The sequence below is a fragment of the Suncus etruscus genome, chromosome 4, assembly GCF_024139225.1.
Source record: "Suncus etruscus isolate mSunEtr1 chromosome 4, mSunEtr1.pri.cur, whole genome shotgun sequence".
NCBI classification, from domain to species: Eukaryota; Metazoa; Chordata; class Mammalia; order Eulipotyphla; family Soricidae; genus Suncus; species Suncus etruscus.
The window spans coordinates 349,944-375,235 of NC_064851.1; the positions used below are offsets into that span (position 1 = coordinate 349,944).

The following is a 25,292-nucleotide window of genomic DNA, read 5'->3' on the forward strand; positions in this document are numbered from 1 at the left end:
GGCGCCCCTGCACGGCCTCGGCGGGGCAGCCCGCCCGCAGGCCTCGAACCCCGCACCATTGTGGCGGAGCGGCCCAGAACGCGGCGCGCGAGGGTCCGGGGCTCGCAGCCGTTGGCGGACCGGGGGTCGCGGGTGGGTGGGCGCGGGGCGATGGGCCGGGCGGCCGCGGCGGGGCGGGGACGCGGGGGGCGGCCGCGGGGGCGGGCAGGGTCTGCCGCCGCGGGCAGGGGCAGGGCCAGGGCGGGTGAGCCGGAGCCTGCCCGCGCCCCCTCTTGCCCCTCGCAGGTGCCGGCCGAGCCCCAGCATGGCGGAGGCGCACCAGGCCGTGGCCTTCCAGTTCACAGTGACCCCGGACGGGGTCGACTTCCGGCTGAGTCGGGAGGCGCTGAAGCACATCTACCTGTCGGGGGTCAACTCCTGGAAGAAGCGCCTGATCCGGATCAAGGTGGGCGCGGGGGCCCGGGCGCAGAGCCGGCGGCTGCTGGGCAGGGCAGGGCAGGGCAGGGCAGGGCAGGGCAGGGCAGGGCAGCGCGGGGCGGCCGGCTCCGGGGGACACTCGGCCGGCAGGCGCTGCAGGAGCGGGACCGGGGACGGGCAGGCGGGCGGGCGGGCGGGCGGGCGGGCGGGCGGGCGGGCAGGCAGGCAGCCAGCCAGGGAAGGGGGCCGACTTCCCGCCTCTTGCCTCCCCAGAATGGCGTCCTCCGGGGCGTGTACCCCGGCAGCCCCTCCGGCTGGCTGGCCGTCACCATGGCAACCGTGGGCTCCTCCTACTTCGATGTGGATATCTCCCTGGGTCTGGTCTCCTACATCCAGAAGTGGATCCCTGACAGGGGGTGAGCAGCTGCAGGGGAACCCCCTGGGAAGAGGGCTCCGGAGCTGGACAGATCCCAAAAGGCGGCCCGCCCCGCACCCCGACCCTCTGCGAGAGACACAGCTCCGAGTGTGCCTCCCAAGCTGGGCCGCCGCCCCCAGGACAGCAGAGTCAGACACACACACCACCGCCCCCAGGACTGCAGAGTCAGACACACAGACATACACACACCATCGCTCCCAGGACTGCAGAGTCTCTCTGTCTCTCTCTCTCTGTCTGTCTCTCTGTCTCTCTCTGTCTCTCTCTGTCTCTGTCTCTCTCTCTCTCTCTGTCTCTCTCTCTCTCTCTCTCTCTCTCTCTCTCTCTGTCTCTCTCTCTCTCTCTCACTCACTCACACACACACACACACCATCACTCCCAGGACTGCAGAGTCACACACACACAAACACACATACACACCATCGCTCCCAGGACTACAGAGACACACACACATACACACCACCGCCCCCAGGACTGCAGAGTTAGACACACACACACACACCATCGCTCCCAGGACTGCAGAGTCTCTCTGTCTCTCTGTCTCTCTGTCTGTCTCTCTGTCTCTCTCTGTCTCTCTCTGTCTCTCTCTGTCTCTCTCTGTCTCTGTCTCTCTCTCTCTCTCTCTCTCTCTCTCACTCACACACACACACACACCATCACTCCCAGGACTGCAGAGTCACACACACACAAACACACATACACACCATCGCTCCCAGGACTACAGAGACACACACACATACACACCACCGCCCCCAGGACTGCAGAGTTAGACACACACACACACACACCATCGCTCCCAGGACTGCAGAGTCTCACACACACACTGTCCTGGAGGGCACCCTCTGAGCCCTCTTCCCCCTTCCACAGATTTAGCTCCTTGCAGGTGGAGCAGACACGGGAGTTGGTCAGCATCGCCATCTTCTCCACGGGGTTGTGGATGACGGGCATCTTCTTCTTCCGCAAGTCGCTGAAAGTGCTGCTTTCCTACCACGGTTGGATGTTTGAGATGCACGGCCAGACCAGCCGCTTCACCAAAGTCTGGGCTGTGAGCAAACACGAGACATGGGCTGGGGCAGTGGTCTGAGGCCCCAGGGCACCCAGGTCTGGGCAGAGCTTGAGGGAGAGGCTGGCAAGACCAGGACCTGTGTGGGACTGTTTGTGCTGGTTGCTAGGGTCTGGGTTAGCATTTCACATGGCTTCATTGCAACACTCTCTGCTTCATTCTACTTGTTTGCTTCACTGGTTGGTTTGGGGTTTTTTTGGTTCATGTGTTGGGTGTCTGGGCCACACCCCGCAGTGCTCAGGGCTCACTCCTGGCAGGGCTTAGGGCCCCTGTGTGGTGCAGGAGTCAGAGCCAGGCTGGCCGTGCGCGACGCAAACGCCAAACGCCTTCCCTCCTGTCCTCCCTCCCTCTCTGGCCCTACTTTGTGCCTCCAGATCTGTGTCCGCCTTCTGTCCAGCCGGAAGCCCATGCTCTACAGCTTCCAGTCATCCCTGCCCAAGCTCCCTGTGCCCAAAGTGTCAGCCACGATCCAGCGGGTGAGGGCCAAACCCAAAGAGTCTGTTCACCTGAAGGGCCCCATATCCTGCCGACAGGCGGCTTTAGGGAAGGGGCCAAGGCGGGGGATGGAGGATCCGGACAGAGGGTCAGACAGAGGCAATTGTCCCTGCTGGTCCCACACTGACAGCAGATACCCTGACTGTGCAGTACCTGGAGTCTGTGCGCCCCCTGTTAAATGACGAGGAATTTGACCGCATGGAAAATCTGGCCAAGGAGTTCCAAAACAAAACTGCCAACAAGCTGCAGAGGCTTCTCATTCTCAAGTCCTGGTGGGCCACAAACTATGTGAGTTCCTCCTGTCTCCTGGGCAGCTTCCTGTGCCCCTACCCGCCATGGCTCTTACCGCCCCCTCTGGCCTACAGGTGAGCGACTGGTGGGAAGAATTTATCTATCTTCGAGGCCGGAGCCCCCTCATGGTGAACAGCAACTATTATGCCATGGTGAGAGTCCCATGTGCCCTGCATGATCAGCTTCGTCCCTGGCTTCAGGGCTCAGGGCAAGGACCCTGGTGGCAGATGCCACGGGAACCGGGGGTTCTTAAGTGAGGGGAATTCTGGAATGGTCAGGAAGTAGCTGAGGAGCGATGGGCGTACTGAGAACCTAGGGGTCTTGGAGACCCCACTGGTGCTCCCCCACGGAGGCCTCCTGGGCCAGCTGTCCGCTCAGCACAGGCTCTGTGGCCACAGGAACTCTGTTCAGCATGCCTCCCAATGTGCTGTTCTACGGATCTAGGTCTATCAGCAGCCCTGTGCTCCTCCCCTGCTCTACACAAAAGACTAGGTGTGGGTGGTCTACACAGGGAGCTCATCTTCTCTCCTGAAGCCCACAGTGGGCTCTGAGCAGTGTGCTGCCTTTCTGTGTGAATCAGAGGTCCAGAATCATCTTTTTAGTGTTGGCATGCCCCTTTCCAAACAATTGTAAATACAAAGTGGGCATAGAAAGCAGCTCAGAGACCCATGGGAGGGGCCTGAGTGATTGCACAGTGGTAGGGCTAACCTAACCCTGCCTTGCACGCAAACCACCCGGGGCAGACCCAGTGTGATCCCCAGCACCTCATCTGGTCCCCAGAGCTTGTCAGGAGCAATTTCTGAGTGCAGAGCCAGGAGTAACCACTGAGCACCGCCGGGGGTGGCCCAAAAACAACCAAAAAAGCTAAGAGACCCATGGGGGCCAGAGGAGCAAGGGGTGTGTCTCAGGCACTTCATCTGTCGGCATGCAAAGGACCCAAGAGAGGAACAGGTCACTGAGGGCTCCTGTGAGGGAGTGTGGCTGCTGCATCCACCTGTCCCAGCTCCCTGCAGGTCCTGCTCTTTTTTTCTCGGTAGGACTTTGTGCTCATCACGAACACAGAGGTGCAGGCCGCTCGCCTGGGTAACATTGTCCACGCCATGATATTGTATCGCCGTAAACTGGATCGTGAAGAGATCAAGCCTGTGAGTTGTGCTGGGGTGAGGGTTTGGTCTGGTAGGGGCGGGCTGGGGCAGACTGTCTGAGCCGTGCTGGGCTTCCTCCCCAGGTGATGGCACTGGGCATCGTACCCATGTGCTCCTACCAGATGGAGCGAATGTTCAACACCACCCGCATCCCTGGCAAGGACACAGGTGTGGAACGTTGCTGGGTTCCGTCACCATGAAAGTTGGCAGCTGATCCAAGACAGCTGCTGCTTAAAGCGCTACGCTAGTGCCGTACCTGTCAGAAAGCTGCCCCCCAACTCTAGGAACTCATGGTGCTACGGAGAGATTGCTGCAAATGCCTGGGGTCAGGGGTGGGGGACTGACCTGGGGGTCTGGTGGGAGCCACTGGGACTATTTGTATCACTCCCAAGAAATTCTGAGCGATAGCACAGCTGGTAGGACATTTGCTTTGCATGCGGTTGACCCAGGTTTGATTACCTGCATTCCATAAGGTCTCCCAAGCACTACTAGTGGTAATTCCTGAGCACAGAGCCAGGAGTAATTCCTGAGCACTACTGGGTATGAGCTCCCTCCAAAATAAACCAAAACAAACCAAAAAAACACCACCTCCTGGGGGCCTGAGCAATAGCACAATGGGCAGGGCATTTGCTTTGTACGTGGCTGAACCGGGTTTGATCCCAGGCAGCCATATATGGTCCCCCAAGCCCCACCAGGAGTGATTCCTGAGCTCAGATCCAGGAGTAAGCCCTGATCACTGCTGAATGAGGCCCCGCTCCCCCAAAAAAAAACACCTCCTGGGTCTGTTCTAGCCCAGATATAGGAAGCCCTGGCACAGGCCCCTTCCCGCCCACCCTGGGACGGGGTCCCTAGACTCTGGAGACCAGGGCCTGCTAGCACCAGGTGGAACATCTGCGGTGTTGGCGCTCAGTTCAGCTTTGGCCCCACCCTAGACCTGCTGCAGCACTTGAAGGAGAGTCGGCACGTGGCTGTGTACCACAAAGGCCGCTTCTACAAGCTGTGGCTCTACAATGGCTCCAGCCTGCTCAAGCCACGCGACCTGGAGATGCAGTTCCAGAGGATCCTGGATGACCCATCTCCACCACAGCCCGGGGAGGAGAAGCTGGCTGCCCTCACAGCGGGGGGAAGGTAGCAGCACCCCACCCCCACGAGAGAGGCAGGGGCCACAGTGAGGGAGGACAGACATCCCTTCACCCCAGGACCTGCCTCCCACAAAGCCACTGCCTTCTTCCCACTGGGAGATGGCTGTGAGACCATGCTGCGGGGGGGACTTACCCGGGTGGCCACCTGTGGCAGCCAGCAGATTCCCCCTGCCCTGTGCCCCCAGAGAGGAGTGGGCGCAAGCACGCTGCAAGTTCTTCAGCTGTGGCAAGAACAGGGTGGCCCTGGATGCCATTGAGCGTGCTGCCTTCTTCGTGGCCCTGGACGAGGAGTCTCACCAGTACAACCCCGACGAAGAGGCCAGCCTCAGCCTCTACGGCAAAGCCTTGCTGCACGGCAACTGTTACAACAGGTGTGGCCCGTCCCCCACCCCACCGGTTCTTGCTTTATTCTGGATAATACTTTGCATCTGCTTATCTCTCCTGGGCAGGAAGTACCTCTGGATGGGCCCCTACCACAACCGTTCTCCACTCATGGAAGTGGACCTACTCTTTCCAATAAAGAACTCCGGGCAGGGCCCAGAGAGATAGCACAGCGGCGTTTGCCTTGCAAGCAGCCGATCCAGGACCAAAGGTGGTTGGTTCGAATCCCGGTGTCCCATATGATCCCCCGTGCCTGCCAGGAGCTATTTCAGAGCAGACAGCCAGGAGTAACCCCTGAGCATCGCTGGGTGTGGCCCAAAAACCAAAAAAAAAAAAAAGAGAGAGAGAACAACTCCAAGCAGAGAGACATTTTCCAGTTTCAGTCCCACAGCTGCCTGCTGGCAGATAGCTTGTGGTAGAAATTCCTGAATCTGGGGCCCGGACAGATAGCACAGCAGCGTTTGCCTTGCAAGCAGCCCATCCAGGACCAAAGGTGGTTGGTTCAAATTCCCGGTGTCCCATATGGTCCCCCGTGCCTGCCAGGAGCTATTTCTGAGCAGACAGCCAGGAGTAACCCCTGAGTCCTGCCAGGTGTGGCCCAAAAACCAAAAAAAAAAAAAAAAAAAAAAAAAATCCTAAATCTGTTTGATCTCCCTAACCTGTGTGGATTCTTTCCTGTGTCAGTGTTACTTACGGATCTGCCGCCTTCCCCAATCCCTCAGGATTGGGGCATGAGGCTTCTACTACACCCAGACACACACAAACACACACACACACACACACACACACACACACACACACACAAACAGCCATCCCCTAGCCCCCAGCATCACTGCCCTTTCCTCCCACAGGTGGTTCGACAAGTCCTTCACACTCATTGCCTTCAAGAATGGCAAGCTGGGCCTCAACACGGAGCATGCGTGGGCAGATGCCCCCATCATCGGGCACCTCTGGGAGGTAACCAGCTTAGGAAGGAGCCTGATTGGGAATAGACCAGAGAGCAAGGGGAAGGACAGCAGTCATCTCACAGCCTGACTTTCTCCCTGCAGTTCGCTCTGGCCACTGACACTTTCCACCTGGGCTACTCGGATACTGGACACTGCCTGGGCAACCCCAATCCTATGCTGGCGCCTCCCCAGCGGCTGCAGTGGGACATCCCTGATGAGGTGGGCAATGATAAGGGGCCTTCTACCACTTCTCCCCTTCGCCTGGCCCCACACTCAGCAGTCAGGAGATGTCAGTGGTTAGAGTGCATGGCTCCAGATGCCCTCTTAAGCCCCGTCCCTCTTAAAGCTCAGCCTGGCCTGGTTGTCCTAGGCCTCTTCTGAGACCTGGCAGGCCTAGTCACCCCTCAGAGATCTGCTCCTAGCTGACCCCCTGTGTGTCTCGGCAGTGCCAAGAGGTCATTGAGCAGTCCTACCAGGTGGCCAGGGCACTGGCAGACGATGTGGAGCTCTACTGCTTCCAGTTCCTGCCTTTTGGCAAAGGTCTCATCAAGAAGTGCCGCACCAGCCCAGACGCCTTCGTGCAGATCGCCCTGCAGCTGGCCCACTTCCGGGTAGGTGCCACCGGCCACCCAGTGGGCACGTGACCATGGGTCCATCCACCTGCTGGATTCTCTCTTCTGTGCTTCCTAGGACAGGGGCAAGCTCTGCCTAACCTATGAAGCCTCGATGACAAGAATGTTTCGGGAGGGACGGACCGAGACCGTTCGTTCCTGTACCATGGAGTCCACCGCCTTTGTTAAGGCCATGATGAAGGGAAATGTCCTGGTGAGTCCTGCCCTGCAGCCCCCTGGAGTAGCCCCTGCATTTCCCATCCACCTGAGTCAGGCTGTTCTTCCCCTCTCCACTCTGGTTCTAGAAACCGGACCTCATCGACCTCTTCCGGAAAGCTGCGGAGAAGCACCAGAACATGTACCGCCTAGCCATGACAGGGGCTGGGATTGACAGGCACCTCTTCTGTCTCTATGTGGTCTCCAAGTTCCTAGGGGTCAATTCCCCCTTCCTGGCTCAGGTCAGTGTGGCCAAGGCCTCCTATTGTCTCTAAGTGTCTCAGCTCTTTCTCAGCTCCCCAACTTTCCTGAGACTCATTCCCCACCGGGCTGTGGTCCTGGTACCATCTCAGAATGTCATTGTAGAGCAGGGAAGTGAGCAAAGCTGAGGGAGGTATCTGAGTAGCCAGGGGAGGGGCCTTCTTGGTGCAGACATGGAGGAGGGATGTGCAGGGTGCCAGGAGCTGTGGGAGGGGCCGGGGCAAGATGGGGTGGGAGAAGAGACTGGGTCATAGGCAGGTCATTGAGCCCTAAGATGCCACTATAGCTGTGGTGGTTAAAAAAAAACCTGGGCCCGGGGCCGGGCGGTGGCGCTGGAGGTAAGGTGCCTGCCTTACCTGCGCTAGCCTAGGAGACGGACCGCGGTTCGATCCCCCGGCGTCCCATATGGTCCCCCAAGCCAGGAGCGACTTCTGAGCGCATAGCCAGGAGTAACCCCTGAGCGTCACCGGGTGTGATCCAAAAAACAAAAAACAAAAAAAAAACAAAACAAAAAAAAAAAAAAAAAAAACCTGGGCCCGAAGAGATAGCACAGCAGTAGGGTGTTTGCCTTGCACGCAGCCAGTTCAGGACAAACGGTGGTTTGAATCCCGGTGGTTCGAATCCCGGCATCCCATACGGTCCCCTGAGCCTGCCAGAGGCGATTTCTGAATGCAGAACCAGGATTAACCCTTGAGTGCTGCCGGTGTGACCCAAAAACCAAAACCAAACAAACAAAAAAAATACAGGGCCGGGAGTAGGGGCCATGGGATCCTAGGCTCCACTCATGTTTACATTTTCTGTCGGCCACCGCAGTGTCAGGCTCAGCAGGTGCTCCAGCCCCTACTGTTAGGGAGCATGTGCTGAGCATACTCATGTGGGGCCAGACTCTATGACCTCCCTGTTGCAGGTCCTCTCGGAACCCTGGCGCCTCTCTACCAGCCAGACCACTCAATTCCAGATTGGCATGTTTGACCCAAAACAGTACCCCAATCACCTGGGCGCTGGAGGTGGCTTTGGCCCTGTGAGTACCCTTGCTAGAGGTACTGGGAAGGACCAGCCTCAGGAGCTTCTGTGGCGGGTGGAAACTTGAAGGCCCACAGAGAGATGGGAGCACTGTGTGCAAATGGGAAGGGAAGCTCGGACCCTGCAGACTGTCCCTGCCAGCATCCCACACCCACAGCTGATATCCTGGGACAGGGGCTCTGGTTTTCACACTCTTCTGAAACTTCCCCTCACACTGGCATAGGTGGCAGACGATGGCTATGGGGTTTCCTACATGATCGCAGGTGAAAACACCATGTTCTTCCACATCTCCAGCAAGTTCTCCAGCTCAGAGACAGTGAGTTACTGCCCACTGGGGCCACAGGAGGGGCAAGAAAGGGTGTGCACTCCCCAGGGTATGTGTCTCTCAGAGCTGGGTCTGAACTCTGGCTCCCACAGAATGCCCAGCGCTTTGGGAACCACATCCGTCAAGCTCTGGTGGACATTTCCAATCTCTTCAAAGACTCCAAGAGCGACAGCTGAGCGCTGAGAGTGTGCCAACAGCCCCATCACCTGGTACCTGAAGGGACACCATGCACACATGCTGAGGCTCCAGTGACACCTGTGGGGATGGGCACAGATGGGTCGTGGATGCTCCCCAAGGCCTTGGTGGTGGAGGTGGGGTTGGAGCAGGGAGGGAAGTTTGATTTTTTTTCTTGCTGGATACTAATAAAAATAAGGCTGTCTAATTCTCTCTTAGCCTTCGATGCCTGTGTTTTCTGTGGGAACAAGCCCAGACCAGAGAGGTGGTTAGAGAGGGCTAGGGAAGGGGCCTGTAGGAGGCTTGTGACCTGCCCTGAACATGTCTCTAAAGTCACTGTCCACATCCACCATGGACTTGGCATAAGTTCTTACTCCAGAACCTTAACCTGGTCCCAGCCAGAGCTGCTTCCCTTTGTCTACCTTTCTAGCCCCACCAGGTCACTTTTTTTTTCTGTCTTGTTTTGGAGCCACATTTGACAGAGCTCAGGTACTATCTTGACTCCATGCTCAGTGATTACTTCTAACAGTTTTTGAGGGACCATACATGGTGCTGGGGATTAAATCAAGATCAACCTCAGGTCATCTACATGAAAAGGTAGTGCCTTGCCTCCTGTATTATTTCTCCAGCCCTGCGTTTCTTTTTTTTTTTTTTTTTTTTTTTTTTTGGTTTTTGGGCCACACCCGGTAACACTCAGGGGTTACTCCTGGCTATGCGCTCAGAAGTTGCTCCTGGCTTGGGGGACCATATGGGACACCGGGGGATCGAACCGAGGTCCGTCCAAGGCTAGCGCTGGCAAGGCAGGCACCTTACCTTTAGCGCCACCGCCCGGCCCCCAGCCCTGCGTTTCTATTAAAACAATACGAAGGGGCCAGAGAGATAGCACAGGGGTAAGGCAGTTGCCTTGTGTATGGCCAACCCAGGATGGACCCGGTTTGATTCCTGGCATCCCATTATGGTCCCCCGAGCTTGCCAAGAGCAATTTTTGAGCACAGAGCCAGGAGTAACCCCTGAGCATCGCCGGGTATGGCCCCAAAACCAATAAATAAATAAACTGCTTAAAAAAAAAAAAAGCTAAAAGTAAACCAAAGAGTTTGTTTTTGGGGATTTTTTTTGGGGGTGGGGAGTTAATTAAGGGTCCAAATCCGGCTATATTCAAGGCTTGTTCCTGGCTCTGTGCTCAGGAATCACAACCTGGAAGTGCTTACGAGGGAACCATATGCCATGCTGGGGATTAAACCGGGGTTGGCCACATACAAGGCAAACTCCTTACTCTTTGCACTACCTCTCTGTCCCCAACAAAAGGTAGTTTTTATGGAACATGGGACTGGAAAGATAGTATAGTAGGTAGGGTGCTTCCATGGCATGGGCCAACCTGGGTTCAATTCCTGGTCTCTGTAGAATCAAATAATTAAAGATGGATAAGGATGGTGATGGATGGAGGTGGATGGAGCCCTTGTCCTTAGGCCCCGGCCACGTGGCTTCATCGGGGGTCCAGGAAAGCGACGGGTATTGAACTCACTCACAGGCAGGCATCAGGAAGCATCAACTTTATTCATGCCCTATTCACCACATGTGTGTGGCCTATCTCATAACCTTTCAAGCATTCAGCCATTCTTAGCTACCCTGCATCTTAATTCCTTCCAGCCATCTTCCTTTGACCTCCATGCTGGTCCAAAACCAAAAGAGGCAAAGATCCAAAAGCCAGAGAGCCCAGCAGGGCAGAAAACCCTAATCCCCTGGCTCAAAGGCTTATCTACCTTTTCCAAGACCCCTCCCAGGAATGGGCGGGGTCTTGCAGGTAAGGTCACACATAATATCTGGTTCCCAAGACCCCTCCCAGAAATGGGTGGGTCTCAGGTAGCTACACCTAAATCCAGGGTAGAGTTACAGTCTCCTGTTTGGTCCCTCCAAATCTGATGGGTAATTCCTACATGTAGAGCCAGGAGTTAACCCTGAGCATTGCCAGGTGTGGTCCCTCCAAAAAAACAAAAAACCCAAAACCATTAGTCTCACCACCTGGATGAGACTAAATCTCAGCACTCAGCCTGGGCTGAGGACCCAGAAGTAGCTGGGCATCAGTTCTGCCTGAATCTTAGGAATCAATCAAGTACCATGAAGCTCACGACTTGGTGAAGCAGGCCTGAATCAGGAGACCAAGGGGCTGGCAGTGAAGCAGGAGGCTTGGAATAATCTACTTAGCAAGTACTTATTGAGTGCCACAGTGCGGAAGGCGCTGTTCACAGCAGTGAACAGAGCTGGCGAAAACAGTCCCTCCCTATGGGGCTGAGAGTCTGGGGAGGGAGACAGGCAGTAACCAGAAGAATGAGTAAATTATATAGTAAGTCAGATGGTAATAAGTGCTGAGGAGAACAGTCAGTAAGGGAGGGAACAATTTCAGACAGGGTGGCACAGACAGGCTCTCCTAAGGGCGGGCATCTGGCTACAAATGGAAGGAGAATGGGGTGCAGTCACGGAGGGATGAGAAGGTGGATAATTCCTGCTACAGGGAAAGCCAGGGCTGCACAGGTGGGAGGATCCTCCTACAATGGAGGACGTGGGGTCTCAGTAGTGGGAGCCTAAGGGGAAGCACAGAGTGCAGTGGCCAGGCCTAAAGGCTACACTGACTTCCAAAGCATCTGAGTTTGAGCAGATGGGATCATGAATCCTCAGTTTTCCCTCTGCCTGACTGGGAGGAGAGCTGAACTTGGTGCCACTGGATTAGAAACTGGGAGGCTAGACAGGTCCCTTCTGTCAAAGCGGGGCACAAAAATATAACACACACTGCCCTTTGTGGCCACTGGGTCCTAAAATGTGATTTTCTTTTTAAATGTTTGTTTACCTACAGGAACTATTTGTAAGCAGCCAGGGCAATAATACAGAGGTTAAGGCACTAGCCTTGTGCATAGTTAACCATAATTCAATCACTGGCACCCCATATGGTCCCTTGAGCCTGCCAGGAGTGAACTCCTGAGTGCAGAGCCAGGAGTTAGGCTTAAGCACAGTGGGGTGTGGCCTAAAGACAACATTTGTGAGTGAGGGGCCAAATCGATAGCACAGTGGGTTGGCCTTGCAAGTGGCCAACCCAGGTTCAATCCCTAGCATCTCATATGGTCCCGAGTCTACCAGGACTAATTTCTGAGCACAGAGTCAGGAATAACACCTGAGCCCTTGGTGTGGCCAAAAAACAAACAGATTTTGTACATCTAAGATGCACCTACTCACTCCCATACAGCCCAGTGCCAAACCCACTCAAGTCTGCACCCAGGGGGGCCACCACAGTGTTCCTCTCCAGGACCACCACTTCCTGGCCACCCCACTGTCATCACCCACACACCCACACCCACACCCACCCACCCACACACACACACACACACACATAGACACACACAGCCTAAATAGTCTGGTTCCTAGCGCCCATCACTCCTCTGCTGCCACCTTTGGACTGATCATCACCCTATGAATGCACGCAGAGTCTTTGGGGTGATGGAAAGAGCCCATAGGTCAAGGCAGTCTTAGGTTCTCTCCAGTTTGATCTTGGGTACCCCATGAGCCCCTGGGGTGCCTGTACCCCTCAGGTGGCTCAGGAAAGCCCCAGCCCCGCAGTGCTCCTCAGAGAGGCTGCAATCTCGCCTCCTCACGGGGGTGGGGGGGGGGCACAACTCAGAGGCCCCTGCACCCTGTCCTCCTGTGGTGGTTAGTGCTTGGTACTGAGCTCGGTAGTCGGGACCGCGCTTCGGTTCCCTGAGCTTCCTCAGAGGCCAAGTGTCCCCCTATGCGCGACAGTTGCGAAGGCCAGACCCCAGGCATTGGACTTCCCCAATCGGGGCCTGGCTCACACCCAAGAGCTGCGGGGACACACGGGCCACAGCCGGCCAGGCCCTGGCGCCTCGAGTCCCCCGCCCCTCTGGCCAAGCAACCTCGAGGGCGCGAGCCCGAGTGAGCGTGAGAGTGACGTCAGCCGAACACGAGCCCCGCCCTCCCAGCCGGGCCAGCCAATGGGGGCTGGAGGCTGGGGCCGGGGCGGGCCGAACGCCGGAAGTGGGCGTGACCGGGAGCGGAAGCGCGTGCCTGAGGCAGGCCGGGCGCGTGGCGCGGAGCTGCCGGAGCTGAGGTGAGCGCTGAGGTGAGCGAGGCCCCGGCGCTGCGCCCACGTCCAGCCAGACCTTCCCTCGCCCGCTGGTCCTTCCCCCTCACGGCCCGGCGCACTCTTCACTCGGACCCTGAGCCCGCCCTTGACCCCCCCTGCCCGGGGCTGCTCCCGCCTCGCCCTCCCTCCGCACGCCTCCACCTCGCCGCCCCTCAGGTCCCGCCTCGCCCTCAGCCCCAAAACTCCCTGGTCGCCTCTGCGAGAACGCCGGCGACCGTCGTTGCTGTCGCGATCCATCGCTGCCTCCCGAGCTGAAGCCACAGGGCGGCAGGTGCTCGCGCCACCCAGGCCCCGGCTGCCCCGCGGTGTTTGTTCCCTGCGGCCGCGCGTGCCAGGAGAGAGCCTTGGCCCCTTGGCAGCGTTGCCCCAAGTGAAACGAGACACAGGAACCCTCCTCGTCAAAATAAACGAATATGGATATCCAAAATGGTGGCTCGGGACTAGGAGGCATCTATCTGCCTTGCCGGCGCCGGCCTAGGACAGGACAGACCGTGGTTCGGTCCCCCGGCGGCCCGTAGGGTCCCCCGAGCCAGGGGCGATCTCTGAGTGCAGAGCCGGGAGAAACCCCTGAGCGCCACCAGATGTGGCCCAAAAAACAGCAGCAACACACACACACACACACACACACACACGCACACACACACACACACACACGCACACACACACACACACGCACACACACACACACACGCACACACACACACACACACGCACACACACACACACACACACACACACACACACACACGCAAACAGATACAACGAAATAAAGTTGACTTCAGGCTTCAGTTCTGGGTCACCCAGCCTGAGTGTTATCTTAGAGATGCCATTGGAAGGTCAGACTGTCTCACTGAAGTCTCTCTGTGCACCATTTAGATGGCTGATTCCAACCCTGAGGGGAGACACTACGACAACATACTGAAAATGCTATCAGATCTGAATAAAGACTTGGAAAAGCTACTAGAAGAAATGGAGAAAGTCTCAGGTAGGAGGTTTCCCAAGCAGGATGCCACACACATACCCCACTTTTTTGTTTGTTTGGTTGGTTGGTTGGTTTGAGGGCCACATCACACCTGGCTGTGCTCAGGGCTTACTCCTAGCTCTTGTGGGTCCCAGTGGACCATATGGGGTGCCAGGGATTAAACTCAGGTTGGCTGTGTGCAAGAGTCCTAGCCACTTGACTAACTTTCTAGTCCCTGGATTATTATCTTCTTTTTTTTTGTTTGTTTGTTTGTTTTGGGGGCACACCCAGTGACGCTCAGGGGTTACTGCTGGCTATGCGCTCAGAAGTCACTCCTGGCTTGGGGGACCATATGGGACGTCGTGGGATGGAACCGGGGTCCGTCCTAGGCTAGCGCTGGCAAGGCAGGCACCTTACCTCTAGCGCCACCACACCAGCCCCAGGATTATTATCTTCTTAAGGGTACAAATAGTGCCTTCTTTTGTACCTGAACATTACTAGACTCAACTTCAAGTAATCAGTAAAAGACAAATGATGTTAATATAACACCTAAGAGCCAAATTAGAACATTTTTTCAGTGTCTCATTTTTAAACAACAAAAACAAATTTTTGCACAGTGCTAAGATTGGTGAGACACTGAAGTGGAAGGTACAGCCAAGTGCAGTAGCAGTAGAATGGAACACATTTGTTCATTTTGTAAAAGAATCTATTAGTCTGTAAGTCTGCCTTTTGGGGGGACCACACCCAGCAATGCTCAGGGCAACCATGTGCAAGGATAGGCCTACTCATGTACTATCACTCTGGATCTGTTGGTTTGTTTTTTTATTCAGTGTGTTTGTAGAGACATATCACAGTTGGAGTAAATGTCATGATATCTTTAAATTTGTTCATTACTAGAGAAAGTCATAATATAAAACATGTTTAGAAAACATATTCTAGGGGCTGGAGAGATAGCATGGAGGTAAGGTGTTTGCTTTTCATGCAGAAGGTCATCGGTTCGAATCCTGGTATCCCATATGGTCCTCCGGGCCTGCCAGGAGCGATTTCTGAGCCAGGAGTAACCCCTAAGCAATGCCGGTGTGACCCAAAAACAAAAAAACAAACAAAAAAATCCAGAAAACATATTCTACTCAGAGGAAAACAAAGTGCTTTGTTTATTCTTTAAGGATAAATATTAAAATGTATTAATATTTACAGTAAAGTAGTCTTTGAAGGAAATTATTCTCCAGGCGCTAGAGAGATAGCACAGCAGTAGGGCATTTGCCTTGCACACAGCTTCCCATATGGTTTCCCAAGCTTGCCAGGAGTGACTTCTGAGCACAAAGCTAGGAGTAACCCCTGAAGGCCACCTGTGTGATCCAAAAACCAAGAAAAAAAAAAAAAGAAATGCGTACAAGAATCTGAGAGATCATACAGCAGGTATGGTGACCCAGGTTTGATCTGCAACATCCATATGGTTCCCTGAGCACATCAGAAGTGATCCCTGGGTCCGGAGAGATAGCACAGCGGTAAGGCGTTTGCCTTACAAGCGGAAGGTCGCTGGTTCAAATCCCGGCATCCCATATGGTCCCCCGAGCCTGCCGGGGGTGATTTCTGCGCATAGAGCCAGGAATAACCCCTGAGCATTGCCGGGTGTGACCCAAAAACCAAAAAAAAAAAAAAAAAAAAAAAAAAGAAGTGATCCCTACGTGAAGAGCTAAGAGTAAGCCCTGATGGAGCATAGTTGGATGTGAGCCACCCCCCCAAAAATAAAAACAAATGCCTGAAGTTTGGGGAGCCAGGGAGATAGTACAGGAATTAAAGCACTTACACTGCATCGGCTGAGCCCAGTTCAATCTCTAACACTGCATATGGTCCCCAGCACTGCCAGGTATGACCCCAAACAAAAACATACAAAGAAACAAATATTGAAGTTTTTCACCTATATAGTAAAATATATATATGTTTGAGCTACACCCAGTGACATTCAGGGCTTACTCCTGGCTCTATGCTCAGAGCCATATGGGTGCCAGAGATGGAACCTTGGTAGGCCAGATACAATATATATGCATATATTACATATATGAAATATTAATATTATACATATACATATATATTATACGTATACATATACATATATGATATATATATTATGCTTACCTTTTTTTTAGCACAGCGGGTAGGGTGTTTGCTTTGCATGCAGCCAACCCAGATTCGATCCCCATCATCTCATGTACTCCCCAAGCCTGTCAGGAGTGATTTCTGAGCACAGAACCAGCAGTAAATACCGAGCCCTGCTGAGTATGTTCCAAAAACAGTATCAGAAACAAACTTGGGGGCCACATCTGGTGGTGCCCAGGACTGACTCCTGGTTCTGTACTCAAGGATCACTCCTGGTTGGCTCAGGACACTGTATGAGTTAGTCATGTGCAAGGCTAGTGCCCTACATGCTTTACTATTTGCTCTAACCCCTAAACTTAAAAAAAAAAAGGTTTGGGGGCCAGGAATGTAGGTTAGTGGTAGGGTACTTGCCTGATACATATAAAACCCTAGGTTCAGTACCTGGAATCTTTTTTTTTTTTTTTTTTTTTTTGGGCCACACCCGTTTGACGCTCAGGGGTTACTCCTGGCTATGTGCTCAGAAATCGCCCCTGGCTTGGGGGGACCATATGGGATGCCGGGGATCGAACCGCGGTCCGTTCCTTGGTAGCACTTACAAGGCAGACACCTTATCTCTAGCGCCACCTTCCCGGCCCCACCTGGAATCTTTTAAAACATAATAAAGTCTTTAATTATATAAGTTATATAATTCCTTGGGTATAATTAAATACTCTTATTGGGGGCCAGAGTGATAGCACAGTGGATAAGACATTTGTCTTGCACCCTGCCAACCCAGGTTCAATCCCTGGCATCCCACATGCCTCCCCTCAGCCAGCCAGGAGTGATTCTTGAGCATAGTGCCAGGAGTAACCCCCAAGTACCACTGAGTATGGCCCCAAAACAAACAAAAAAATTAAACACTCCTACTTCACAGTGTTAGTATGTAAATGTGCTGTTCTGAGAATACGAAGTTGAGTAGAGATGGTTCTTCATGGGAAAAGTTGGTGAGAGGCCAAGGAAGTTTCTCAGTGTAGAACACTTGTCTCATTTTTTTTTTTTTTTGTGGTTTTTGGGTCACACCCGGCAGTGCTCAGGGGTTATTCCTGGCTCCAGGCTTAGAAATTGCTCCTGGCAGGCACGGGGGACCACATGGGACGCCGGGATTCGAACTGATGACCTCCTGCATGAAAGGCAAACGCCTTACCTCCATGCTATCTCTCCGGCCCACTTGTCTCTTTTTTTTTTTTGGTTTTTTGGGCCACACCCCGTGACGCTCAGGGGTTACTCCTGGCTATGCACTCAGAAGTCACTCCTGGCTTGGGGGACCATATGGGACGCCGGGGATTGAACCTCGGTCCATCCTAGGCTAGTGCAGGCAAGGCAGGCACCTTACCTCTAGCGCCACCGCCCGGCCCCACTTGTCTCATTTTTATGAAGCCCTGGGCTCTATTCCTGGCACTACATGAGTATCTGAGCACTGAGCCAGTGATAGTTTCTCCCAACCAAAAAATCTACATCTGAACAATTTTAGATTTGGCCCCAAACAAACAAATAAATCTGCTAAGGGGTCGGAGTGATAGCACAGCAGTAGGGCATTTGCCTTGAACGTGGCTGACCCAGATGGACCCAGGTTTGATCCCAGCATCCCATAAGGTCCCACAAGACTGCCAGGAGCAATTTCCGAGCTCAGAACCAGGAGTAATCCCTGAGCATTACCAGGTGTGGCCCAAAAACTAAAAAAATCTATAATGTTTTTCTTTTCTTTTAATCTACTTTATGATTTATTCCCATTACTTTGAAACCTAGAGTATCATTCCATAAACTAGTATCAGTGAAAGGTATGCTTACATTTTTCTACTACTTTTTGGGTTGTTGTTTTTGTTTGTTTGTTTTTGGGGGTTTTTTTGTTGTTTTTGTTGTTTTTGGTTTTTGTTGTTGTTGTTGTTTTGGTTTTTGGGTCACAGCCGGCAGCACTCAGGGAGTATTCCTGCCTCTGTGCTCAGAAATCGCCCCTGGCAGGCACAGGGGACCATATGGGATGTTGGGATTCGAACCACCGTCCTTCTGCATGAAAGGCAAATGTCTTACCTCCATGCTATCTCTTCGGCCCCTACTGTTTGTATTTCCTTTTAGCTTTTAACTTTTTTTTTTCTAGTTTTTGTTTTTGGATCACACTCGGTGGCATTCAGGGGTTACTCCTGATTCTGCACTCAGAAATCGCTCCTGGCAGGTTCGGGATACCATATGGGTTGTTGGAATTGAACCGGGGTTTGTCCTGTGTTGGCTGCATGTAAGGCAAATACCTTACTGCTATACTATCACTCCAGCCCCTAACTTTTTGTTTTTGTTTTTTGAATTTTTGGCCATACCTGGGAGCACTCAGGGGTTACTCCTGGCTCTTTGCTCAGAAATTGCTCCTGGCAGGCAAGGGAGACCATATGGGATGCCAGATTTCGAACCAACACCAGTCCTGGGTCGGCCAGTTGCAAGGCAAACGCCCTACAGCTGTGCTATCTCTCTGGCCCTCAGTCCCTAACTCTTTTGGTTTTTTTGTTTTTGTTTTTGTTTTTGGGCCACACCCAGCGGTGCTCAGGGGTTACTCCTGGCTATCTGCTCAGAAATAGCTCCTGGCAGGCACGGGGGACCATATGGGACACCGGGACTCGAACCAACCACCTTTGGTCCTGGATCGCCTGCTTGCAAGGCAAACTGTGCTATCTCTCTGGGCCCCTCAGTCCCTAACTTTTAATTTCAATTAATCTCGACTACCAAAGGAAACAGGCCATGTATTATATTTTTGTTTTTGGGCCACACCCGGTGACACTCAGGGATTATTCCTGGCTATGTGTTCAGAAATTGCTCCTGGCTTGAGGGACCATATGGGACGCCGGGGGATCAAACCTCAGTCCGTCCTAGGTCAGCCACATGCAAGGCAAACGCCCTACCACTGCACCACTGCTCCGACCCCAACATATATATATTTTGGTTTTTGGGTCACACCCAGCAGCACTCAGGGGTTACTCCTGGCTCTAGGCTCAGAAATCGCTCCTGGCAAGCTCGGGGGACCATATGGGATGCCGGGATTCGAACCACCGACCTTCTGCATGCAAGGCAAATATCCTACCTCCATGCTGTCCTTTCAGCCCCAGCATATTATATTTTTATTTAGATTCACTAGAGGTTCTTTTTTGTAAATATCACAATAACAATTAATAGCCAAGTAAATCATAATAGTTAAGTAATTACTGGGCCCGGAGAGATAGCACAGCGGCATTTGCCTTGCAAGCAGCCGATCCAGGACCAAAGGTGGTTGGTTCGAATCCCGGTGTCCCATATGGTCCCCCGTGCCTGCCAGGAGCTATTTCTGAGCAGACAGCCAGGAGTAACCCCTGAGCAACGCCGGGTGTGGCCCAAAAACCAAAAAAAAAAAAAAAAAAAGTTAAGTAATTACTAATGCTTAGGTAATATTTCTAAGATAACTGTATAAAAAGTGTTCTCTTGGCACCCAGAGAGATATTACAGCAGGTAGCACACTTGCCTTGCACACAGTGGATCTGTATTTAGTCCCCAGTGTTATATATGGTACCTGAGCAATGCCATGTGTGATCCCTGAGCATAGAGCCAGGAATAAGCTCTAGACACTGACAGATTTGACCCAGTACTGAGAGAGGGGATACACTCTTATCTCAGAGACAAATTTGAGGGGCCAGAGTGGTAGCACAGCAGTAGGGCATTTGCCTTGCATACAGCTGACCCTGGACTGACACAGGTTCGATTTCCAGCATCCCATATGGTCCCCCAAGCCTGCCAGGAGAGATTTCTGAGCACAGAGCCAGGAGAAAACCCTGAGCGCCACCTGGTATGGCCCCAAAAAAAACAAAAACTAAAAGAGACAAAATTGACAAGTTTTATTGAAACCGTCACATAAGAGAGTTGATATTTACATTTTATTAAAAAATGTGTTTCAGTTTTCTAAGTAAACTAAAAGCTGTTTAATGCATACAGCTGCTGAATTTAAGCATCCACTCATTTTGGAAGATGGATGTGTTTACTTTCTCATAGGAACAAAACAAGGTGATCCTGATTGGGACGTATTCTTTTTTCTTTTTGGTTTTTGGCCACAACTGGTATTGTGTAGGGGCTACTCCTGGCTCTACACTCAGAAACTACTCCTGGTGGTGTTTCAGGGACATATGCATGCCAGGGATGTAGTCCAGGTCAGACATAAACAAGGCAGATGCCCTACCTATGGTATAATCGCTCCTAATTGGGACTCTTTTTTTTTTTGGGGGGGGGGCCCACACCTGGCAGTGCTCAGGGGTTACTCCTAGCTCTGTACTCAGAAATCACTCCTGGCAGACTTGGGGACCATATGGGACACCAGGAATCAAACCTGGGTTTGTCTCTGGTTAGCTACATGCAAGGCAAATGCCCTACCACTGTGCTATGGCTCCAGCCCTGATTAGGACTCCTTTAATGTAGTGTTATTTCCTCTGGATGTATTTTTACCACATATTCCTTAAAATTATCTAAATTCCTTCTTCCTTTCTTTTTCTTTTTTCTTTTTTTTTTTTTTTTTTTTTTTTTTTTTTTTGTGGGGGGCCACACCCAGCGATGCTCAGGAGTTACTCCTGGCTGTCTGCTCAGAAATAGCTCCTGGTGGGGCCGGGCGGTGGCGCTAAAGGTAAGGTGCGCCTGCCTTGCCTGGACCGCGGATCCCCCCCCCCCCCCCCCCCCGGTGTCCCATATGGTCCCCCAAGCCAGGAGCAACTTCTCAGCGCATAGCCAGGAGTAACCCCTGAGCGTTACCGGGTGTGGCCCAAAAACCAAAAAAAAAAAGAAAGAAAGAAATAGCTCCTAGCAGGCACGGGGGACCATATGGGACACCGGGATTCGAACCAATCACCTTTGGTCCTGGATCGGCTGCTTGCAAGGCAAACACCGCTGTGCTATCTCTCCAGACCCCTTACTTCCTTTCTTAGCTGATTTTTTCTTAGTTTTAGTTTCACATAATTTTCTCCTTTTTTTTTTTTTTTTTTTTTGGTTTTTTGGGCCACACCCGGTAACGCTCAGGGGTTACTTCTGGCTATGTGCTCAGAAGTTGCTCCTGGCTTGGGGGACCATATGGGACACCGGGGGATCGAACCGCGGTCCGTCCAAGGTTAGCGCAGGCAAGGCAGGCACCTTACCTTTAGCGCCACCGCCCGGCCCCCAATTTTCTCCTATTTTCATTTTTTTTTTTTTTTTTTTTTTGGTTTTTGGGCCACACCCGGCGTTGCTCAGGGGTTACTCCTGGCTGTCTGCTCAGAAATAGCTCCTGGCAGGCACGGGAGACCATATGGGACACCGGGATTTAAACCAACCACCTTTGGTCCTGGATCGGCTGCTTGCAAGGCAAACACCGCTGTGCTATCTCTCCGGGCCCCTTTTTTCAATTTTTATGTAAATGTTCTGTAAGAGTCTCTAGGATTAACATAACCTTTAACTTTTTCTACAATAATTCATCAGGAATCATAGCTTAATTAATATAAAATATGTACAATTTATCTTTGATAATTATTTTGGGGGTGTTTGGTTTTTGGGCCACCATACCTGATAGTTCTCAGGACTTACGCCTTTGCACTTTTGGTTTACCCCTGGCAGTACTGGAGGATCATTCATGGTGCTTGAGATCAAACAGGTGTTGGACACTTGTATAGCAAGTGCCTTAACCACTGTATTATCTTTTTTACCCTTCTAATTAGTGATTTTGTATTGTTTGGATATATGCCAAAAACTAGAATTACTGGATCATATGGTAATTTTATTTTTAATATTTTGAGAAGTTTATATACTATTTTCCATAGAGTCTGGACTAGATTTTATCCCTACCAATGGTGAATGTGAATCACTTTTTCACTGCATTCCCCATCAGCATTGACTGTTTCTGGTCTTTTGTGGAGGTGATGCTTCATCATCATTTGATTTGCACTTCCCCAGTATAAGTGATGATGGACACCTTTAAATGTGCCTGTTGGTTATCTGTATATCTTCTTTGGAGAAGTGTCCATTAAGATTTTTCCTCCCAGGGGCTGGAGCTACAGCATAGTGATAGGTGTCTGCCTTGCATACCACCAACCCCAGATTCTAGTTAAATTCCCAGCATCCCATATGGTCCTCTGAGCCTGCCTCTGAGCGAGACTTTTTTTTTTTTTTTTTTTTTTTTTTTTGGTTTTTGGGCCACACCCGGTGACGCTCAGGGGTTACTCCTGGCTATGCGCTCAGAAGTCGCTCCTGGCTTGGGGGACCATATGGGACGCCGGGGGATCGAACCGCGGTCCGTCTCCTAGGCTAGCGCAGGTAAGGCAGGCACCTTACCTCGAGCGCCACCGCCCGGCCCCTGAGCGAGACTTTTGGGTGCAGAGCCAGGAGTAACCCGAGTGCCATCAGGTGTAACCAAAAATACAAACAAACAAACAAACAAAAAGATATCATCCCTTTGTCAGATGTATGACATTTAAATATTTTCTCCCCTTTTAATATAGTCTTTATTTTAGCCAAAGTTTGGTTTAAATTTGTTTAGTTTCTTTAACCATGCAGAAGCTTTCTAGTTTAATGGAGTTCCATTTGTTAATTTTTGTTTTGTTTTCTTTTTCTTTCTTTTTTGTTTTTTCTTGGGTCACAACCAGCAGGCCGCGGGATTCCTGCCCCTTGTTTTTTTTTCTTTTTCTTTTTTTTTTTCTTTTTTGTGGTTTTTGGGTCACACCCAGAGTGCTCAGGGGTTATTCCTGGCTCCATGCTCAGAAATTGCTCCTGGCAGGCACGGGGGACCATATGGGATGCCGGGATTTGAACTGATGACCTTCTGCATGAAGGGCAAACGCCTTACCTTCATGCTATCTCTCCGGCCCCCCCTTTTTTTTTTCCCTTTTGGTTTTTGGGCCACACCCAGCGGTGCTCAGGGGTTACTCCTGGCTGTCTGCTCAGAAATAGCTCCTGACAGGCACGGGGGACCATATGGGACACCGGGATTCGAGCCAACCACCTTTGGTCCTGCATCAGCTGCTTGCAAGGCAAACACCGCTGTGCTATCTCTCCGGGCCCTTGTTTTGTTTTCTTTGCAAAAGTAATTGAAATTTGGGCTGGAGAGATAGCACAGTGGTAGGGCGTTTGCTTTGCATGTAGCCAATTCAAGACAGACGATGATTCAAATTCCAGCATCCCATATGGTCCCCTGAGCCTGTCAAGAGCAATTTCTGAGCACAGAGCCAGGAGAAACCCCTGAGCACCACTGGGTGTGACCCAAAAACAACAACACAAACAACACAACAACAATAATAATAATAGCCAGGAGTAACCCCTGAGCGCTGCTGTGACCCAAAAACAACAACAATACTACTACTAATAATAATAATTGACATTTAACTTTTTGTTTTGTTTTGGTTTCTTTTTTGGTTTTTCAGGCCACACCCATTTGATGCTCAGGGGTTACTCCTGGCTAAGCGCTCAGAAATAGCCCCTGGCTTGGGGGGACCATATGGGACGCTGGGGGATCAAACTGTGGTCCTTCCTTGACTAGCGCTTACAAGGCAGACACCTTACCTCTAGTGCCACCTCGCCGGCCCCGACATTTAACTTTTTTAACTCAAGACTATTAGAGATACAGGGGCCGGAGAGATAGCATGGAGGTAAGGTGTTTGCCTCTCATGCAGGAGGTCATCAGTTCGAATCCCGGCGTCCCGTATGGTCCTCCCGTGCCTGCCAGGAGCAATTTCTGAGCCTGGAGCCAGGAATAACCCCTGAGCACTGCCGGGTGTGACCCAAAAACCACAAAAAAAAAAAAAAAAAGACTATTAGAGATACGCGTAAGCAGCTATGAATCTCTTACTTATATTTTTGTACTCTAGTCACTGTGATTTACAATTTTTGTTTTGTTTTTGGTCCATACCCAGCTCAGGGCTTCAGGACTTAGTCCTGGGTCTGTTGAACAGGGTTCAAAAGCAGGTTGGCAAAGCAATCACCATTCCTACTATTCCGTGCTCTGGCCCCTATGGCTTTCAATTCTATTAAGGGCCAGAACCATAGAAGAACTGATAGGGTACTTAACTTACACATGGCCAACCTGGGTTCAATTCTCAGTGCCCCGTATTTCTCTGAGCCCTGTCAGGAGTGATCCGTGTATGCAGAACCAGAAGTAAGTTCTGAGCACTGCTGGGTATAGCAAAAACAAAAACAAAAAAGGCAGCAGAACATCCTCCAGCCACTATTTGTGAACTGTGTATAGACAGGAATCTAGGATAACCCCAGTGTTCCCTAAGATTTCATATATGACTATTCCCCCCAGCCTTTTGTTATCTTATTATCTATTATTATCCTATTATTACATCTCTAGAGTTCAGGCCATGTGAGATGAGTAAAGTTCATCACTGCTATATGTCAGGAGGAATTCTGGTAAAGTTTTATGAGAGAGCTCCCTACCCTTTCTTGCCTTAAAGTCACATGGCGACTCAGTGGAGTCTGCCCTCAGGATAGTCAGCTGGCTGGAGAATCTATACTCACACTCCCAACTGCCCCTAGCTGTGGCTTGACCAGTTCCCATCTGCTTGTTTCAGTGCAGGCTACTTGGCTGGCCTACGATATGGTCGTCATGCGCACCAACCCCACGCTGGCCGAGTCCATGCGCCGGCTGGAAGATGCCTTCCTTAACTGCAAGGAGGAGATGGAGAAGAACTGGCAAGACCTGCTCAGTGAGATCAAACGAACCCAGTAAACCAGTATACAGTGGAAAGCTGTCTCTTGGCCCAGGCACAGCCATGTGTACTTATTTGTATTTCAGTAAATCTATTTTAAAACTTTCTCTCCTACTCCAGTGCTCATTAACCTGGTGAGCGGAGCAGAAATGGGGGCAGCATTGAGGCACCGTGCAGGCAGAGAGAGAGCAGAAGCAGCAGAGTTCAATCAGGTTTATTGATCTCCTTATGGAAGTTCCAGAGTGGGTAAGGGGAACTGCATTAATTCATCTCTGTGTCCTGGACTCTGGACAAGTTGCTCATCCATGTGGCCTCATACTTCCATAGTTCTGAATGATGGCGATATCTCACCCCATTTCACAGACAAGAAAGGTGGAATTGAAGTCTCATCAACGCACAGAGCTAGTAAGGAACAGAGCTAGAGTTCTTGGAAGCTGCAGAGGGGTCCC

General features: G+C 52.0%; 2 protein-coding genes across 2 annotated transcripts; both read left to right on the top strand.

Moving 5' to 3' along the window:
• Positions 1–296: 296 nt before the first annotated feature.
• Positions 297–9,142, top strand: CPT1B (carnitine palmitoyltransferase 1B). Its single transcript, XM_049771753.1, has 18 exons — positions 297–445; positions 691–833; positions 1,718–1,895; positions 2,288–2,389; positions 2,559–2,696; positions 2,774–2,851; positions 3,737–3,844; positions 3,928–4,012; positions 4,777–4,972; positions 5,172–5,357; positions 6,219–6,324; positions 6,417–6,533; positions 6,761–6,925; positions 7,005–7,139; positions 7,231–7,383; positions 8,310–8,423; positions 8,649–8,741; positions 8,843–9,142. Exons 1-18 carry the CDS (start codon positions 305–307, stop codon positions 8,924–8,926), a joined length of 2,322 nt encoding a protein of 773 aa, XP_049627710.1. The 5' UTR covers positions 297–304; the 3' UTR covers positions 8,927–9,142.
• A 4,808-nt stretch (positions 9,143–13,950) lies between these two features.
• SYCE3 (synaptonemal complex central element protein 3) lies at positions 13,951–24,863 on the top strand. Its single transcript, XM_049771745.1, has 2 exons — positions 13,951–14,059; positions 24,706–24,863. The coding sequence occupies exons 1-2, from the start codon at positions 13,951–13,953 to the stop codon at positions 24,861–24,863; spliced, it is 267 nt and encodes an 88-aa protein (XP_049627702.1).
• The last annotated feature ends 429 nt before the right edge of the window (positions 24,864–25,292 follow it).